This window comes from Streptopelia decaocto (genome assembly GCF_964273445.1).
Source record: "Streptopelia decaocto genome assembly, chromosome: 5".
In the NCBI taxonomy this organism is placed as follows: Eukaryota; Metazoa; Chordata; class Aves; order Columbiformes; family Columbidae; genus Streptopelia; species Streptopelia decaocto.
The window spans coordinates 42,401,702-42,423,176 of record NC_138659.1 but is presented as its reverse complement, the minus strand read 5'-3'; the positions used below and the strand labels follow the sequence as shown (position 1 = coordinate 42,423,176).

General features: G+C 36.7%; 1 protein-coding gene across 1 annotated transcript in view; it reads left to right on the top strand.

Annotated features, from left to right (window-relative positions):
• GRID1 (glutamate ionotropic receptor delta type subunit 1) overlaps nucleotides 1–21,475 on the top strand; it is a gene marked incomplete at its 5' end in the record, with an annotated part of 523,307 nt that overhangs the window by 453,106 nt on the left and 48,726 nt on the right. The window contains 4 exons of the mRNA XM_082052805.1: nucleotides 14,405–14,506; nucleotides 15,961–16,158; nucleotides 18,178–18,502; nucleotides 19,862–20,000. Coding sequence (XP_081908931.1) covers nucleotides 14,405–14,506; nucleotides 15,961–16,158; nucleotides 18,178–18,502; nucleotides 19,862–20,000 — 764 coding nt within the window. The remainder of the gene's footprint in view (nucleotides 1–14,404; nucleotides 14,507–15,960; nucleotides 16,159–18,177; nucleotides 18,503–19,861; nucleotides 20,001–21,475) is intronic.

The window sequence follows — 21,475 nt, the reverse complement described above, 5'->3', positions numbered from 1 at the left end:
ACGTTGTGTCACAGTGACTGCAACATTTAGTACTGAAAAGCAACTTAAGCCACATACTTACAAGGGGTAACTGCACAGGCTTCTTTATGCATACATACATACATATATATCTGTCTATACATATCATGTATATCATATATATACACATATGTAATGCCAACTGTGTGTTCCCTAATAGAAAGATGAAGAAATGCCATTTTTATGATAGCCCTAGGTGACCATAGGGTGGGATACATTTTTAAAGGAGAACATGTTAGCTAATTAGATGATTAAGTCTATGTTACTCAGCAGAGTGAAGGTAAAGTCCCTCATTGGAGGAGCTGTCCATAATCAGGATCTACCTTTTGAAGGACCACGATAAGAGTTGCATCTTGTGACTGAAGGACCATGAGAAGAGTTGCATCTTGTGACTCGGGGTGAAGGACCTGTGACCTGGGTACGCAATCCCTCTGACCAGCCAGGCTTTTTAATATGTTTTGGATGAGAAACAGTGAAATTGTTTTCCCTTCCTGGACTGTGAGTGATTCTTGTTCTGGTACCAGACTGACAGCACTCAGAGTAGATCTCGTTCTACAACTGAGCAAAGAACAGATGTAGCTTTCACAATCTGAGCTGCCGGTTCTGGAAGGACCTCAGCTATCAGAATTTTTTCTCCATCCTTGACTGTGTCCATTTTCTATGCCCATCTGGGCACAGGTTGTTGACTAACTGTGACCTTAGGAGTGCTAACTAGTAGCATTTTAGTAGCATCACCCAGGCTAATGGGATTATGATATTTGTCACCTATTCATTCATCCCTCCCTGTAGCTGCTACAGTTTGAAATCTGCCATGGAGATAGTTATTAATATGTTTAATGCAGACATTTCTAGTTCAGTAATGGGCAAGTTTTCACTCAAGTATCATAAGCTACTAAAAAAAAAAACATCCATGTCAGCTGGAACATTCCTGAAGGCCTGATGTGCTTTGTGCAGGTGGAAAAACAGTCTACAGAAATACTCAAAGTTCAGCAATTGCTGCAAATTCCCCTTAGCTTTATGAAGAGTTGCAGGCTGCCAAATACTAACAAAAAAGTTATTTTACTCTGAGCCTAGTAAGAGGAAAGAAATTGTTGTTAGTTCATGGCTTTCTATTTTGTGTACACTACTTTTTGGTTATGCAAGGAAATGGTTTTACGAAGAGTTCCCAAATAATACAGTGGAGAGCGTTATCATTTTTTCTTCTGCGTTGAAGTTTGTTTTTCCAATAAACATTAAATAATTCTACATCTTACTGTGCATATCGTAGGTAAGCATTTATTTTCTATTTTCTAAGTATATCTTATCTAAATATATTCCATTTCTATTAAAAAGCAACATTTGCTTTCCACTTCCCTTGTTCAACTGTGTCTGCATTTTAATGCTGAAATGCATTGTTGAAGAAAAAGTAGATTTTTAAGGCAACTTTTCCAAGATCATTTTAAAATAAAGATTTAATAATGTATCAGAAATTTGGCTTTCCAAAGACAGCTTTCCAGTTTTTGACAGGCTGATTTTTGGCCAATCTCTATTATTTGAATAGAGTTGGGTTTTTGTCTGAGTTTTTATTTTATTTTTTTCCCTCTGAAAAATATATGAAAGAACTAGAAGAGATACAGAGGAGGAAAAAGGGTGATTGGAGATATCAGATTGCTTCTATATGAACAGACTGTAAAGACCATAATTCTTTAGACAAGGAAGCAGACAAAGAGGTGAGTGTGGCTAGGTGTTTATGAAACAGAGACGAAAAAATGAAATGGGAACAATTATTCTTTTTTTTTTTTTTCTCATAGCAGAAACCTAGAGGATACTTAATAAGATGAACAGGTAGCTGGCTTACAACTAATAAAAGAAAGTACATTTTCAGAGACTGTATGCTTATATTTTGGAATTCATTGCCACAAAATCTGTGGAAGAAAGAAGTTTAAATGGACTCGGAAGACCTTAGGAAAATGAATGCTTGATGGGTCCACTGAGGAAATAGTCTTTATATTGCATTAAGGAGATATTTCTTACACTTAGAATTTCATGAGAGGGAATACTGATTTTTTCTTTAAATGTATAAATGGCTAGATAACCATCACCATAGCAACGAAAAGAATATCAGGTTAAAGCAGTAAGGAAGGGATGTAATGAATGTAATGTGTGTGGGCTTTTTTCTCCTTGGATATGTTTGTGGTAATTCTTCGCCATATTTCTGCATCTATATTCCTCTGAGAGCATTGCCCATTTTAGCACCAATGCTGTGTACAAATACTTTGCTGTTTATTGTTGAAAGACTACTTGCCCTGCAGTGACCAAGAGCCATTTACACTGTAGGAATAAATCTTGCGATGTTTTAAGCTCAGGTGGTCTGCATGTGAGATTTGACCACTTGGCCGTTCCCACAGAGCTGCTACCTTTCCCTCAGGCTGGCTTGTCCCGTAAGGTCAGGACTTGGTGGTGGGACAGATGGGTGGTCAAAGCTGGGGTTGTCACCACTTCTCTGTGACTTCGTCTTCTCCCACTGAGAAGTTCAAACCATGCATAAATCATGTCTTGTTTTCTAATTTGATCAGGTTCAAATTGTCAGAAAGCTTTTCTCGTCATAAATCAAAGCATCAGGTACAATATTAAATGAGCTTTGGAGTAATTACATAAACTTACTAAATTATTGAATCCTTCTAAAAGTGATGTAGGGCTCTCTTGTAAAGTTTCTTGGACATCACTGTTTATTTTTAAAGCTATAGTAAGTAATCTGAAAGGCGAGGCTTTAAGTATTACAGATAGTTCAGGCTGTCTTTCTTAACTCCTGCAATTACTTATCTTTGACTACTTTGCTCAAATTACCACATCCTTTCTAGTGATGGAGTTTTGCTGGCACAGGTTAGTTTGTGGAACTGAGGAAAAGTATTTATTACTGTAATCTTTCTTATTTACCTTATGTGCACTGTCACTATGTAAAATTTTCAGATATTCTGTATTTTCAGTATTTTTTTGAGTTTTTCTTTTGTGTTGAGAAGGAAAAGTTCTACAATTTGTGTTGTCACATTCTATGAGGTGCAAGGAAAAAGATTAAATCATGTTGTAAAGATCAAAATAAGGGAAAATTCAGTAAAAGTAAATTCAGTAAAAATGGAACTTCTGCATTTATTACAGGATTTTTCAGTGTTTCATAGATATGATTCTAGATTCCCGTGCTGATAACCAGATCTGGTGAAAATAGACTTAAACACCCTGGCAGGACATCTTTGACATTTCTCATTGCTACCTATGTCACCAGAGAATATTAGCTTCTCTTGACAGCAGTTCTGATAAAATATTAATATTTTTTAATGTTCATGTTGAAGTACCCGCATTTCATCTAAGATTTTGACCTCTTTTTGTTAAGCTTTAAATTTATTTTTAAAGTTACCTTTATAAATCCACATATTTTGAATTAAAATGTGAATAAGATATTTTTCCTCTACAACACGGTCCTCATTGTTATATCAAGACTGCCACCAAAATATTATGAGGTAACTAGATTAATAGCGATGGTAAGAAAATGAAATAAAAGAGCAAACTTATACCAATTTATTGGAAAATGTAAGAAGACATTGAATCTCAAAACTTTGCCATTGAAAATTTTAGTAAGAATTTTATTTTTTAAATGTTTTTCTACAAAAAAAAAAAAAAAATAGAAAGTTGTGGAGCTTTTCAGAGCTATTTGGAGTTGAAAGAAGAGCATTACTTCAATACAGGATTGAGAGCTAGCTCAATGGGTGGTGCCAAAGAGTGGGCTGAAATTTACTTTCTTTCTGAGATGACTCAGTGCCATCAACCAAAATCAGAAAGTGAATTCATGATGGCCAAGCTTCAGGAGGTCTGCAGCTGGTGAAGTCACACCATGGCCCTTTTCCCACATGATCATAGAACGGGCAAGGCTATGAAAAGATCAGTCACTAGAACTTCAGATACATACGGGTTTCTTGAATATGTAGTGAGAAATCAAAAGCATTCAGCTCAGATTATATCCAGGGAATCCAGTAATTAATTGAAAAAAAAAAAAAAAGAGCAGATATTTTGACATAACCAGCCAATTGTAGTGTGCCAGTTAATTGCATAAGTGCAGAGCTCTCATGCAGAATGCCTGGAAAAGATGTGGTTTTCCAGCTGCACAATTCTCTCTTGCTCTCACTTCCCAGTAAAATTCTCAGAACATCACTGCAGGGAGGTATTTGGTTATTACACTGAAAAAAGCAGGACAAGAACCTATAGAAAATTGACATGAATTTGTATTTGTTGCTAGATCCAACTTTTCAATGATTTGTTTACAAAACAGTCTGCTGAGTTTACCATTGCACAGATAACAAGGGTAGTTCTGCTCTCAAAAACTAGTAATTTCCCACCAAAAAGCATCTGGAAGCTTTGAAAAGAATCTGTTCTCTGTGTGAAATGGATTTATTTCCATTTTATCTGCACATAATGAGTAAAGACAGGGGGACTGGTTCAGTTTTGTCCACAAGCGGCTACTCTTGAACTACCTGACTTACAGTATTTAACAGCAGGGTTCAGGGTATGTTTGGAGTCCAGCACCCACCAGCAATTTTGTTTGTTTTCGAAACTGCAGAAGAGAGATGAAGGGCTTGTTTTAGTTCTGAATAGGTAACCCAGTGGCAAGGAGCTCGTGCTGTAGGGCTTTTCAGCCAGTCATTTGTGACATCTCTTTTGGACTTTATCTTTGGATTGGTCTAACGTTTATGACTACTTATCAGTTTTAATATTATACTTAGAGACCTACTTGCTCATATCAACTGGTAATTGACAGTGCCATTGGGACATGCCTGATTCATGTACCCACAATTAGTTTATTCAGCCCTTAGAAGAATTGTGATGCTGCACATATATTTTTTTTGCTATAACAGCACTGCCATCTGATTCAACATCAGCACTGCTACTTTACACCATATTGTTCATATCTTAAAGCCTTGAAAAGTGCCAAAACTGCAGATAGAGGTGAAGGTTACCTGCCTGCTTTACAAGAGAAAAACCTGCGAGATCCTAGAAGAATTTCTTTTCAACGTTGTTTTTGCTGCATTTTGATTTTGTGTTAGGGAAGTGAAAGGCAAAGAATTGGGGACAGATACTTGCCTGCACTTTAGAGAGAGGCCATCAGGGGATAATATCCTTGTTGATATTGTTTTCATCACTCTTATGATTGCTTCATTTAATACTACATATTTTCCAGTGCCTGTGTTGCTGCAGTGCCCCCCACTAATAACATCAACATGCTGCAGTCACGGCTTCTTGAAAGACTAGTATTAATTGAAGCAATTTATTCTACTAGAACTGAAGATGGCCTATTTATATTTTTATATAATGAATATTAACAGGTTACATTTATCTTGTCATGTCCTGTCAGCTCCTTTTCCTGCTTTATGCACATCTGCTGCCCTGTATGCTCTTTGCTCAGGCTTGACACAGAACATAGGTGTTTTCTTAGGTGATATCTAACAGAACAGAAATGCTCACCAGCTATCACAATATAGAAAGAGAAGCAATCCTGAATTGGTATCATTGTTCCTTCATTGACTTGCTGGCAGAATAATGTCTTATTCTGACAATTAATGGAGCAATATCTTCTTTCAGCAAAAAAGTAATTTTCATAATTGATGTCCTTCAACATAATATTAAATGCGATGTATATGCAATATAAAATATAAAATACATGGTGCTGATCCACTTACAAGGGGTATGACAAGCCTTATACTGTGTCAATAAAAGTTGTAGTTTTACAGAAAACTGCAGCTTCAATTCTGCATGAAACTCCTCAGTCACAGCACTGAAGAAAGCTGCTCTATACACAAATGCATGTACAAGAATAACTTAGCTTCATTAATATTAGTAGCATAAGGCATAATGTGTCTAATCTTCATTTATGTTGTAGAGCTCCACTACATGTAAAATAGTTGGCTTTTAATAATATGGGCATTACACTTAATTGAACTGAGCTTTGGCTAATGAAAAACATAAAGGAAACTGCTTCCACTTGCATCAAAATATTTTATATTCTCTGCAGTGAAGAACCATAAAAATAGTGGCACAAGATCCTGCTGAGTTATGCTAGGTAAGGTCAAAATTGTTGATTGCAGTGAGGAGTAGAATTTGTAGAGCAAGAGCTGAATAACTACTTTTTACATAGGCTTCTAGAAACTGAAGAATATTAATACTGAAATACCAAGGCCTCTGCTTGTAGTCCTCTCTCCTCCTAAACTACCCCCACACAGTTCTGGGTTAGGTGTTGTATTTTTTCCCCTTCAGGTTTTCCCTATCAATTGCGTAGAAATTATTGTAAATGACATGGAGAGAAAGACTCTAATTACTCTCTGGATTATAGTGGTTCAATACTGTAATTGATCTTACATGGCAATTCTGATACTAATTTGCATTTTTACAGGTAATTTTTATTACTTTTCAGTGGGCTTGAGCCCTTTGAATGATTTTGAAATTTTTCTTCCAATTTGTATGAATTTTCTGCTTGTTTTTATGTACCTTCTTGCTGAAGTACACTTTGTTCACACAATTAGAGATTCGTGTTCTCTTAAATCTTAAGCAAGAATTTCACAGGACTATCCATGAGACAGTGACTCCATTAACGCTACTCTTCTCTCTTAATTGTGAGCCAGTTCCCTTACATGGTTTGAAGGGCATTATGCTTCTTCAAAGGCAGTCTTCTTGCGGCATTTTCATCCTAGACATTTGCCATTTATCTCACTGTGCCTCTCAGAAGAGCAGTGGTGTGTGTCTGTTTCCTTAGATGTGTCAGTTTGGGTCAATTTCTCTTTCCTACTCAAATCTCTCCATCAGTGTTCTTGTACTTTATTTTCTACTCTGGGTCTGTGCTCAATTAACTTTATATAAGTGTAACTCTCAGGATTTTATGGTACTACGTACGTTTGCTAAGTCTGAGAACAATTGTAAGTGATTGTAGTCTGGGGCCTTAAATTGCTCCTGTGCACTTTCTACATGGTTTCTTCCTGGCTAAGTTCTAGGAATGACTTCATTTCAGCAGTGGGAATGGATTTTTCTGTTAGAGATGAAAATCTTTGAGGCTTTCAAGTATTCAGGAATCACACCATTCATCACAAAGACTAAACCAATATTTCTGACCTTTGTGAATGATAACATGGCCCCATACTAACCTTAAAGATGGTGATTAACCCAGTCACCTGAGATGTGGCAAACTGCTGAGATCACAGGCTAAACCTTGCACTCTGGGACTTGAACGGAGTTGTTCTACATATGAGAAAAATACCTTAATCATCTTTGTCTAGGATCCAGCATTATGTGAAGCACTGGTTCAGATTTGATATCTCTAACTGTCAGGCTGTTCTTCATTTTCCTTCATATATGAACTTCCTCGTATCCTGGATGTGCCAAACATTTCCCATGAAAAATTGTTTTGTTTAGAAATACCTAGAAAAGCTCTACCCTTTTATCTATTTTTCATTTCATATTCTGCATTGAGAATGAATAAATGTTTCTCAGAAATGGTTTGTATTTCATGTGAAAGGGTCTCTGTAGATTATTACAACTTGGCAGCAATAGTTCTGTTGTGTGGCAGCTAGTTTTATTTCTATTTTATCCATTTCTTAGTCATCATTACCTTCTATATTCACAGTTGCATCTTTTCTTGTACAAACTGACTCCTCCACCTGAGTAGCAGTTGTCCTGTTCTCCCTTGATTATCTTCCAACATTCCTAAATCTTGTTCAGACAGATGCTAAACACAGTATTAAGACTTCGTATTCTTCTCAGCTATGTTGTGACTGCTGTCTGTGCAGCCTATGTCATGAGACCTGTGAAGTCCAAAATTACACTGGTACATTTGTGGCCATAGTGTATTAGAATCATAGAATCATTTTGGTTGGAAGAGACCCTCAAGATCATTGAGTCCACCACCATTTGCATCACCCATTTACATCACCCATTTACAGTTCACTTCCACCCTGCACAATTTTAACATTAATTTCTGCATTTGTTTCTTCATTTGAAACAACTCTGTCTCTCTTTTTTCCTTTTCATAAGTGTTTGCTTCTAGTAATGTAGGATGCATATTATTGTTTCATGTCTAGGTTCTTTTCATTCCCAATTATTTTTCTCACTGTTCTGGTCTGACATATTTGCAGTGCTTCCCAGTTTTGAGCTATCTTTGCATCTTAGACATTTTAATGTTAGCAATTTTCTATTTCCCATTCCAAGTCATTAAAAAAAGCTATTAAGTAACTAAGATCTTAATCGTGGCTTGCTCTAAGTTACCTCAGAACTTCTCTCCTCGTCTTGATACATCATTCTTCATTTTTGCTTAGAAGTTAGTCTGTAAATCATGTGATATTCTTATTCAGAAAACTAATTTGAATTGTCCTAGGTGAGGTTACACAAGACCCTGTATGAAACAAAACTAAAATTCAGATACAAGTATCTTGTCATCTTCATTTCAGCTACCTGTTCTGCAGCACTATTGAAAAAGAAGTCAAGTTTGCCCAGAATGGCTTGTTTGTTATAAGGTCTTGTTGCCTAATGCTTGTCTAACTGTGATTCTCTAGAGATGTTTTATTATCATTTGTAATGCACCATAAATCTTCAAAGCCCCACAACTAGAAAAAAATGCATTCTTCCCCCTGAAGATCTCACGTTCTTAAAGGCCCATTAAAGCAGCAACAGTCACATAAATGTCCTGCACAGAAAACCAGAGTCCTGTTGAACAACGAACAGTGACATGGTAACCATAGAGGAGTCAGCCCTTCCCTACTTCCCCATTTTTTCTTACTTTATATTGGCTAGTCATGGCCTCTAAAAAGCTTAATGTCTCAAGAGATGGATAATGCTGTTAGCTCAAGTATCAAGAAGGGGAAAGAGCAGCTTTCCACGGTTTCTCTGCCCTTCTCTGAACTTTTACCATGCAGATACAATCCTTGTGTGGCCATGTAGTGAGAAACTGTGTGTTTTGAGCATTGAACAGGAGATGATAAAATTATAACCCAAAAGACTGAGAGTATGTCTACCACTTAAGACTTGCTTCACAAACCTCTGCTTCGTAGTTTTAATAAGTTTTGAGGTTCTCAGTGGCTCTATGGCTATGGGTGCATGTGTATTCCAAACTGACTGCAGATGTTTGGAAACAAGATACATCTTTAATACAAATAAATGCAGAATACCAGCATAATGCAAACATCTGGCCATAGATGACTTGCAGATATTTCACTGCAAACAAGGTCGAGTTATGCTGGACCACAAAATATAACTAAAATCAGTTCAGCTGGTGATTTTGTCAGGTGTCTTATCCCTAATAATGACCAGAAGATTATGCTTCAGAGTAGAAATGTTAGAATATTCCTACTAATTATGTAGCTGTTATAGAAATAAATTGTATCAGTGTTTGGATTTACTTGCAAGTATGAGAGTGAATACCTTTCTATCTTTCTAATCTTGTTTTATGCAACTATGCATTATACAGATAGTGTCCAAAAAGTTTTTAAAATTTTTCTTAATTATGCTCCCATATTTCAAATGGAAAGATTTTGGTCTCTCAATACAACTGCAGTCATAAAAAGGGAAATGATATTTCAGGGAATCCTGTCAATTCCTTAAGAATGACACATAATCCAAAGTGTGAATCCTACTAATTCCTTGCTGTGAATGATATTGAATGACACCAAATTGCCTAGATTACTGCTATACTGCATTAAAAAATAGAAACAAAACCAAAAACAAACAAAGAACAAAAAAACAAACAAAACTAACAACAAAAAAACCCCCATACCTGGGCTTAAATGTAGATCTTTACTTTACAATGGATTTCCTTTTATTCCTTAGACCTGCAACACTAAAGTGTCTGATTTGCTCTGTTTATTTAATAGGCTGCTGCCTTATTTAGTATTTATCTCTTATAAACATTCAGTTTCTTGTTTAGATATTGTTTGGGGTTTTTTTGATGCTCATGTTTGCTTAAAATCTGATTTTATAATGACAAATGTTTCAATAAGGTTTTAGTCATATTGCAAGACTGGCAAAGGCAGTCAGAGGTGCCATCGTGCAAAATATGCATACATGGTACAAGGATATCATATTTGATATACACCATGTCGACTTCAAGTTTAGGAACCAAGTTGTCATCCAAGTAAAATCCATTTCAGTTCAACTTTAATCTAAAAGCATTATCAGATTGTGAGTGCCATAGATTAATTTACCTAACTCCATGCACAGAACAACTTTAATATTCAGTGAAAATGTGCTCTGGATTGATACAGGTGTCCTTCTCTCGCGGCATAAGAACTGCCTGCCTCACATCCTCTCTTCCATTTCTTGGCTGTTAGAAGTTTTTCAGGATTGAAGGCAGGGGTTTCAAATTTAATTTGTTTGGATAGTGTAACCTTAGCTCCTAAGGAGTTACCAGATAAAAGTTTTCAGGTTTTGGTAAGAGAGAAGATGCACAGTCTGGACTGATTGTAGCCCTTTCAAACATTACTGTACATCTGCTGAAAATTATCTTGTGTTTTTTTTTCTTATGGAAATCCCATTTTCCCTGAAAAGTAGATCATGTTTAGGATGGCATTATACTTAAAATGGTGTTAGACAGCAGTGACGTGTTATTTGGACAGAAACTACAGCATTATAAATATAATAATGTAGGTGATCTTATTCACTGTTGTGATATAAATATTAAGTATTCAGTTTTTATGCTAATGTCAGTTTTTAACTGTATTTACTAGTAGTTTGGGATTATTTTCATCTCCATTTGTTTGGGCACAAGACAGACATTTGCTGTAGTCCAGTGGTGTGAGTGTTCACAGCAGAGTTAGGAAAACTAAATTCAAGTTCCTGATTGAAGCAATAAGTAATTCCTGTGTAATAGAGCAGCATGAACATGCAGATCTTGCTGATGAAGAGATGTATATCAAATAACTGAGATTATCACCAGTTTCATCTCCTAAAGGAAGTGGCACGTAGGCTCTCAATCTAATTGATCAAGTTCACAGGAGGTAGTAAACCTTGCAAATCAGTGTTTAATGCATGAGGCCTCTATTTATTTAAACAGAAGGATTGTCTGCCTCGTTGTGCTGATAATAAGGATCTTCACATTTCTGTGGAGTTGGTTCTGATATTCTCTGGTTTGAGTTTACCATGACATCCCAATATGATCTCCCCCGGGAAACTAATCACTCAAGTAAGTGTTGGACGGCCAGCAGCTGCATCATTAACGAAGTAATGAAACTCCTTTGTAGGATTTGGCTTCTAATTTATCAATGGGAACTCAGGATCCCCAAAGTTACATTGTTATCAAGTTTTCTTTGGAGATGCTGACAGATATCAGTACCTTTCAGGACAAAATCCTGAACAGCAGGTTCATGAGGCATACTTTGGATTACATCCTTTATCATTTGACATTCCTGGGTTGTCTGGCCATGTAATTGTTTTCCTTGTGTGTTGTGTATGCTTCCTTGGAGCTACACATTGTGGAGGTTGAAAACAATACTAAAATTGCGACTTTCTCCCTCCAAGCTTTTCCTTGCAGGTTTGGTTGAAAATGTAGTAAACATTGATAAACTTCAGAAGCATGCTCTGAGTCAGAATATTTCAACAAATTTCCTTTTTATCTGAATTTCAGAGTTGTTTCCTCTGGTTTGTCTTTATTGAATTATTGAGCTTCTGACGTATGGCTAGAGCTATAAGATTCCCAGCAATATGGCTGTTTCAGAAAGAGAAGCTAGGAAGAAGGTTTAAGTTGAAAAGCTTTAAAATAGTAGGTCTTTTCAAAACTTGAACTCCCCTAAGCTAGTAGCTTGAGAATCAAAAAAAAACCCCTCACCCAGACTGTTATTAAATATACGTTCCAGAGACCATTAATTTTCAAAATAGATCCTACAAGTGCTGATTCTGCAAGCAGTCATTTGTTGAAAACCTTTATCCCCTATCAGCTGACGGCTGTGCCATAGCATTTGGCTTCAGACTTCTGGTACATATGGTACATAGTTCCACAAAGAATGAAACTCTAATGGTCTTATCAAATAACAGCAGTACTCATTGTGTTTAGCAGTGCTGGAAATTAGTTTCTCGGGCACTGATCTTGACAGGTCAGCTGTCACAAATTGGTAGACCTATCTGTAAATACATCAGTCCTATAAACAACATTCTGTCTGCAAGAAGTGGAAGTTAAAACTGGCTCATTGCTGAACAAATTAAATGTTCTGTGCACAAGGATGCACAGGAAAAGTCCCTTCTGGAAAAGGTTTTCCTTGTGTTCCATTTATCAACTTTATCTGCACAGTTTGTGCCTCTGTAGAGAACACTATGGAGTTCTGCACTGAATTAAAATATGCTCCTCCTCCTTGCATCTGCCCCTACTGCATAAAAAAAGGAATCTTTTTCTATCTCCTTCTGAATAAAAGGAATAAATTTATGTTTTTGCACTGGCTTGTTTCAAGCTTCTTTTAGGAATTCTTGGTGTTAACACAGAATGCAAAACATAGGGTATTTGAAAAGTCTAAGTCCTTGATATGAAACCAGACAGAGTTTTTGAAGGGAAAAGGGATAGGAGGAGGAATTGAAATGTCAGTCCACTAGTGGTGAAGTAATAAATGAATGTATTACATTTCCCAATTTTTAATAAATATTTAATCACCTTCTGTGCAAGCCACCACATGCATGAATACTGGTGTTTGAAGTCTGTTGAACCATATTGATTTATGTCATTTGACAAATAGGTCAGTTTTGGCCATAGCAAAAGCTAAGACACATCTGGACATATTTCAGAGCAAGCATCTACATTTGAATTTGAAAGATACTATGCCTATAGGTATCTACCTGTATTGCTGAAGACACTTTTATGTGCGGAAGCTCTCCTGTCACTCCAAACTGGCATCACAGAAGGAGAGTTCTCAATCAGCAATATTCATCTTTCGGGAGTGACATTAGGAAGCTGAATATTATTCAGTCATTCTCCTACTCCATCTTCCAAGTCAGCTGGATAAAAGGAGATATAGCTTAATCGTCTCCTCTTCTGTGTCTCAACTTTGAAGATTCAGTGACTATAGAATAATTTGCACCAGCTGTGATAGTTGTGATGGCTGAATATCCACTGAATGCCCTGATCTTTTCTAGTTCCCTGTTTATTAGTTTAGTGCATGAAAACAAAAATAAAACTGTACAGATCTCTCCCACCACATTTTATTTGTTGGTTGGATTTTTGAAGCTTAAGGATAAAGCTGAAGTCATAGAAATAAATCATGTAAGACATCTAGCTATAGGCATTTGGAATGAAATAAGTTCTTTCCAAGAAGGTTTTGACTTGTTACATGAAAATTAGCTTCTGGCAGGAAGAAGCCACATTTCACAGATCTTGGACTATGTTGAATTTCTACAGGGCATGCCTTCAGCTAACAACACTGCTTCCACATATGTAAGCATAGTATTGGTGTAGTAGAGCTGAAACAAAGAAGGAAACAGTTTCCACCTGATACTATTTATGACTTTTCTGAACAAAATGACACTGTGGATTCTATTTGAAGACAAAAGGAGTGTCTGACTGCTGCTGCTGCTGAAAAGCATATTTTGAAAATCCGAAGGTCACTAAAGGCTGACTTTCCTATTGAACTTCTTTTATTGAATTTTACTGCATTTCTTTTCAGAAAAAAGCTGTAAAATTGATTTTTAAAGCCATACATTTAATTGAAAAATAAAATATTTAGATGCAATGTTCCAGGGATATATCCTGAAAACATGCATCTGGGTACATCTAGCAGATGTATGAAGTACTAGTACATAGCAGATATTTTATCATCAGGACCCTGAGAACTTGAGAGGCTGTAATTGTTTTACTAATGAGGTAGAAGTAGGGCAAGAAGAGAGAAAATAGGACTTAAGATAGGATCTGAAGAAAGTCCAGGAGAGGAGAGGAGACAGTTTGATACCATAGAATCTATGTCAAGAATTTATGATGATCAGTGAACAAGAATGTTATGCAGCAGAAAAAATGGTCAGTCTTTGATAAACAGCAGGGAATTATATGAAAATAGGAGGGGATCTGATAGTTACACCCCAGATAAACCTGAGGACTGCCAGGTAATATAAACTTACTGGTGAGAAATGCCATATCAGAGTGAGATAAGTGAAATAATATGGCAAATACTGCTGATAATAGAGTAGCTATGTTATGGGCATTGATGAAAATGCATTCAGGCAAGGTACTTATTTATGTCTGTTCACCAAATCTCACTAATTCTGATTCTACATTAAAAAAAAGCACACACTTCTTTTATCCTCTCTGTATCAGTTCTGTATTTGGTCCAAGCGACTGTTAAATGTTTGTGTAAATACTGAAAGATTTCTGTCTAATAGACCTTCAGTCTCACTGTACTTTCTGTTCTAGTTGGCAACATGGGACTCTGAGAAAGGACTGAATGGCAGTCTACAAGAACGACGTCTGGGCAATGACTTACAAGGACTGACACTCAAAGTGGTGACTGTCTTGGTATGATCCTATTTAAGTTCAGGAAGCAAATGCTCAAAATAAAAGGGACTTGACTGAGTATTTTGGGCACTTCCCTCAGTATTTTTTCATATCGTTTTCAGTTCTGTATTTGTTGAGGATCAATTATATAAGGGAGGAAAATAGATTATCTTTTTTTATTATTTTATGTGAAGCTGTGCACTGTCAGAAATACACAGCACTTGTTTGCTTATGCTTGTTTTTTGCAATTCAGTTCTTACTGGGCATGGAACGAGCACAGGGCCTGAGTGCACGATACCATACTCTAACTTGGATACGCAGTTTGCAGCATTTCATGGATTTTAAGATCAGATGGGCCAATTACGATAATCTAATCTTGGCTGTTGTACGCTGCAGGCTGTAAAATTTAATCAACTGTTTTCTCCATCAAGCTCATAAATTCCTGTTGTTTGCTTTTGAGACTACTGTCTGTCAGCAACCAGAGTGGTAGAAGAGCTCCTGTTAGCTAAGTGCTAAATTAGGGTCAAATTAGCTCTTGAATACATTCCTGCCTAAAATATTGTAGTTTGCAGTTTGCAGAATATGGTGTCCTTCTGTGATTTTTGTTTTTCTTTTTCTAAATCATGGTACAAATAGGAACTACTGCATAAGATCATTAAGACACTCGCCCCAGCCCTCAGTTTTCTTTCCCATGTCTGGTGACAGGCGAGGTTATGTTGTAGCCTATGTGGGAGGTAAGCAGATCCCTTCCATGAGAACATCAGTACCAGGCTGCAAAGGTGATGGATGTGCTGCTGGCAGCCCTGGTGTTCCCACACAGTGGAGCCCATGCCTGACAGAAAACATACCATAAAATGTTGCATTTTCGTCTTCCTGAAGCATACTTTAATATTAAATACTGCAAGAACCAGTAACCATGAAAGTTGTTATTTGAATTTTCAAAATTTTAAATATTCACAAAATGCAGCATTTTTAGCTCTTGTTTTAGTATGTGTCCTGGATGAAAGATTAATCATTGTCTCTAAAAGAGGGCTCTCTAAATCTGATTTGCTCTGAGATAGATGGACAGTAGTAATGTTCCTATCTAGGACTTGCATGCTTAACTTAATACCTAAGGTATCTGTGCCCTCTTTATAGCCAGTAAGAAGAGGTAGGCACTTTAGAGAGCATTGCATCCTCTGGACACCGGGAAACTGCTAGAAGGGGGTTGAATTGTCCTCTGGAGTCTCTGCGTCTTCTCAAGAACTGTGGAAAACCCAAGGCCATGGACATGACTCAAATGCTGAAGCACTGGTGTCTTGTTGGGATCCCTCATAGTATCCCACCTGGCCTACAGTTTTTGCCTCTGAAATTTATGCATGTCTCAAAATGTGTGCCAAATTCTTGAGAATTAACTCAGGAAAAATCCTTTTGCCAAGAGAAGCAAATAAAAAAGTTTGTTTCAAGTATCAGTTAAGATATTTCTTTGTTCTCAGGAAGAACCTTTTGTGATGGTGGCAGAGAACATACTTGGGCAACCAAAACGATATAAAGGGTTTTCCATTGATGTCCTGGATGCACTTGCCAAGAATCTGGGCTTCAAGTATGAGATATATCAGGCTCCTGATGGCAAATATGGACAGCAGCTTCAAAACAGCTCCTGGAATGGCATGATTGGAGAACTCATTAACAAGGTACACAGAGAAGAAGCTATATTTAAAAAATAGAAAAAAAAAGTCCTCTTCAGAATAAGGTGTCAAAGCTTTATAAATGGATTGTTTAAATTCTCACCTTCCTCCATGCCAGATTACAAGGGAATAAATTAGGATGAAAGCACTAGTGCAGAACACTTCAGAGCTATGGGTGATTTGAGTGTGATGTAAACTGTGCATTTTAAGACCATGTACACAGGATAGGAACTAGAGAGTCTGCTGTGCTGTTTACTCCCAACTGTTCTCAACATAAATTGTATCAGTGTAAATCAGTGTGTTTACATAGTTGTAAGAATAAGAAGAGAGGATATGTACATATGTGTGAATGAATGACTATAGAAAATAGATTTTAAAAGCATTCTTAAAATATTAATTACTATTTTTTTTCATTATATCTTTGCTACTTGTTTGTATGTGTGACTTTATTTGGGTCACTGTGGCAATGTGTTTGATAATGATCAAGCGTTTGACTCCAAAACAGGAAAAATGTCCCCAGTAATATGCCATAAAGAAGTATTTTAAAGGACCAGGTTTTAAACTGAACTCAAGATTATTCATTCATTAAAACTTCTTTTCTTAATTACAGTCTTGCAAATGACGACTAAGTTAATTGAACTCCATTGAAGTAAATGGAGAAAGTCCGTAGCTTAAAACCTCCCAGAGAATGAAATTAGAGTGTATTTTGTTCACGATCTTGCTATCTGACATGGGACAAATGTTAATCAAGAAGAAGAATCAAAGCAATTAATATTGTATGTTGCTGCCCTTTGTAGTAAAGGTTACTTTTCTAGAGTGGAGTTATTACTGAAAGTGAAAGTTTTCTCATTATCTAGTAAGTAGGCAGCTCAGTATCTGGTAAGTAGATGTTTAGGAAGAAATAGAAGCAATTAAAGTAATAGCAAACGTGTGTATGATAATGGGATATTCTTGGCTGGTGCTAGGAAATATAAAGAAGTTTTTACTTATTTTGCATTGATATAAGCTGTTTGAATTTCATTTTTTGAATATGTAGTAAAAAATCATGTTAAATTTCTTTGGAAATTGCTTTCTTTGAAGCAACAAAATACCTATTATGGTATTTTTAATAGTATTTCTGCTACTAGCTTTTCCCCTGACTCCAAAGGATTTCAAAACAGACCTCCCTCACCTAGAATTTAGTTTACTTTCCCAACTAAACCTGGAGATAAGAAAAAAAAGTACATTCTGTTTTTTGAAGACAATTGCTTTTCTTAAGGTGGAAAAATATGCAAATCTAATTGCAGCTCTTCAAAAGCTTTGGGAATCTTGTTAACTCCTGTTTCATCTTTCACTGTGTTTGCATGCTCTTTAAGGACCCTCTATAAGTAATACCTACTCGCCTTAAAAGTTGAGGTCAAGGCAGTTTCAGAGGCTAAGTTGTCTCTGGTGCATTCTTGCAGCTACTAGTGTTTGCAGTTGCTTTATTCATCTTAAAAAAAATAAAAATAAAAATAATACAAATAATAAAAATAATAAAAATAATAATAATCTTCTCCCCCCCACCCCAGTTGCCATATGAAATCCCTTCATGAATATGGGAAGTTGGCAACTCTGCAGGGAGAAACAAACATTAGCTCTTTGTAAGTTGTTATCAAATACACAGGCTAAATAAATGGTGTTTCTTTCTTATTGTTTGCAATGCAACAGTTTAATATGGTTTGGAGTTTTAGGTATCCTTTGGAAAACCAGTGAGGTTAAATAAATTGCACTCATTCCAGAGAGGAGTCAGATTGATGCTTTCTGTTCTAGAGTACTTTGACAGGTAATGTTTCACTATTCTGCTTTAGACCAGTAAAATTAATTAATGTTCACGTCATGCAACTGATTCTGGTTTTATTTTTAGATAATTTATTTTAATTTGTCTAAAGGAATGGAAAGGAATGCATGGAGTCACTTGGTGCTTAAAAAGTTTCTCCTTAAGGCTCATGCTGGTAGAGTTCATGGTGCAAGGAAGGGATGTGATCTGTTCTGTTTGTCTCGCAGAGAGCAGACCTAGCCATCTCAGCCATCACAATAACACCTGAACGAGAGAGTGTTGTAGACTTCAGCAAGCGGTACATGGACTATTCCGTGGGCATCTTAATCAAAAAGCCTGAAGAGAAAATCAACATCTTCTCTCTCTTTGCTCCTTTTGACTTTGCGGTGTGGGCTTGCATCGCTGCAGCCATCCCTATTGTTGGTGTCTTGATATTTGTCTTGAACCGGATCCAGGCCGTCAGGGCACAGAACGCCTCTCAGCCGAGCCCTTCTGCTTCCTCCACCCTCCATAGTGCCATCTGGGTTGTGTACGGCGCCTTTGTTCAGCAAGGTACTTACTCGCTTATTAACACCACTGACGGATGTTCAGAAATGTTCCGCCTTGGGTAAAACCGGTCAGGAGATGTTAGTCCTGGCCAGAATGAGAAGGCTGGTACGGGGGGCAATAGGTTTTATTAGCCCAGCTGATGAAAAGTTGGAAGAGGTGGATAAGTTTTGGGGGTTATGATGTTCTGCTTTTTGGTTTCTCAGTAATCTAGAAAAAACATTCCATGCAGGCTTTTACATGATGGGAAAATAAGCTCTGAGTGTGAGAAATAAACTCTATAGCTACTTCGTGCAGAAGTACAATACTTCTCCAGCTCTGAAACCAGCACCTTCTTCAGTTGTTTAAATCTAATGTTAGAAATTGATATGTTTTTGAACTAATGTGAGACAGTTTATCTTTTGATTCTTTGAACTGAATAAGAAATTTATAGTAATGTAAATAACTCTAGACGTAGGACCAATGCTATTGAATTCAGTAGGATTGCTACCATAATCAAAGTTACTTTTGTAGATAATTGTTTAAAAAATCTGCCCACACAGTTTTTGTCAGAAATCTGTAATGTTAGTACTATTATTAGAAGGCAGGTTTTCTTGAATGCTAACATATTAGCATGTTGTTAACATTTTTCTAAATTTTTTTCATTGTGATTGCAAACTTTTAAAGCTTCAGCTGGAAAATCATTACTATTGCTATGGATCTTGGTCCTTTATCTCATTAAGGTGGCATCCCTGATGGGTTTAAGTACAGTAAGATACAATCAACACAAAATACGCTGAAGTGACTAGCACCAGCTGTATGGTAAGGTTTGGTCTCCAACAATATTTGAACATAACTGTGCTTGAAGCCTGCTAGAAAGAAATCTTCACATTGTTTGAAATGTTGTAAAGAGTAACAAGTAATGACACTAATGCATCAGTGTTTGCAGATTTAAATAGAGCACAGACAGCACACAAACCAGTGGACAGTTTTGTGAGTTTTTTCCAAATCTAAAATGGTTATTGAAAACAGAATATTACTATATTCTGAACACTGTAATGATTTAATTCCTGCAGATTAGTTGCGTTTCACCATTGAACTTCCTTTATTTAGAATATTTTTCATGTTCTGTAGATTTGATCCTCAATAATTGCCAAGGGTAATATTTTGAAAGGTGTTTTTCCAGAAGGGTATCCAGGGCAAGAGGTTGACTGGAGAAAATGTTTGTACGTTATCAGTCTTAACTCTTACAGTGAAAGGGCATTCTGGAGAGGAAGCAGAAATGCAGAGGGGTAGCTCCAGCAAAAGTTAACATAACAGAGCACACAGGAGGTGATTGTAAATGGAAGCTGCTGAGAAACCCTCATTTTCTCTGTTTATTTGTAGGAGGCGAATCCACTGTCAATTCTGTGGCTATGCGCATTGTAATGGGAAGCTGGTGGCTCTTCACCCTTATCGTATGTTCTTCCTACACAGCAAACTTAGCAGCATTTCTCACAGTATCAAGGATGGATAATCCTATAAGGTAAGAGCCTCTTCTTAACATGAAGCCAGAAACCTGGATTTCACAGAAAGGTATTATCCATTTGAGCACTCATTCTTGCAAGAAGGAGATAACTCTTTAATAAAATACCCTGCTTATTTGCAGTGGTTGCCTTTCTCTTCTCAACCCCCCTTCTCCTTCACTCTTACAACTCCCAAGCAGCTTCGACAGGTGCATCAGGGGGACAATGGCACTTTAATTGTGTATCTTTCCAGAAGTTATGTTTTTCATCTTTATATGTATTTTGATTAACTGGAGCTCTCACTGCTTCAACTGTCTTCATTTCTTTGTTGAACATCAGAGGGAACTGTCACCTCTAGGGAATTATATAACATTTCACTTCTCACCTTTAATGTGTAATTTTATGCTCTCAATATTTTGATATACACTGTTGTGTTTATGCTATTATTTGCATGTAGGGTAATATAGAGGATCTTTTAAAATATAAATGGCAAGATTCAGTGGCATTATTTGCAGAAAAAGCTTCTTCTCAAGGAGGAATATATAACTGAATCTGACTCCAGGATAATAGATGCAATATAGCAGTTGTTTTATTGAATTTGTATATAATTCTCTATAGTTGTGTTGGCAATATTGTGGTGATAAATTACAGCTTCTATAACAAACCCAATTTATCTTGCACCTTTGACTTCTTTCCCCTGTTGTTTGTCTACTAATCTATACCCAATGAGAATATTTTCAACACACCGGACCTCTGAGCAGCTCCAGAGAGCCTGCTGGTTGTTTGGTGGCAATTTGTGTATATATGCATGTGTAATTTGTTTTTCTTCAGAAAATTTAAAGGCTAAAGAATGTTTCCATTTTTTTCTCTCAAAACACAGATACAATTTACAACTTCACACTCTCATGGACTACTGGGAAGGTTGTTGATTGTCTGCGGTCAGTGTTGACAGGATTAGAACTTGGTATCTCATGTTTGGTCTGATGGTGATGGAGTGGAGAGGTGGCCAGAGGACAGGCAGTGTGACACAGGCTCTCATTCCAGAGAATGGTGAGCCAAGGATTTTAGGTGCTTGACTGAGATACAGTTACTGTGTTGGTCTCACTTGGGGCTACACTGGAAAAACTGGGGCTGTAATCTTTGTGCTCTGCTCCTGAAACACAGCCATTGGCAGTTAAGTGAGGCTGACACTTAAAAAAGCTTCTCTTACCTATTCTGTGGTATCTGCACAGAAGGTCATAAATAATTACATTTCTGATAAACATGAGTTTAACAGTATTTCTAGTTTTTAGCTTGCCATTGGGTATTTGCAGGTAATGTAACGCTTTATATGGATATAGTGTAATAATAACAATAATAACATGTTTTGGTTTTCAATTAGTTTTCTGTTAACTTGGCCAAAATAAGTGGGTTTAAAGAGTAATAGAAATAATTACTGCAAGTAATTTCTGGAAATAACATGAGAAACTAACAGAATAAAACTACCACAGAGTAT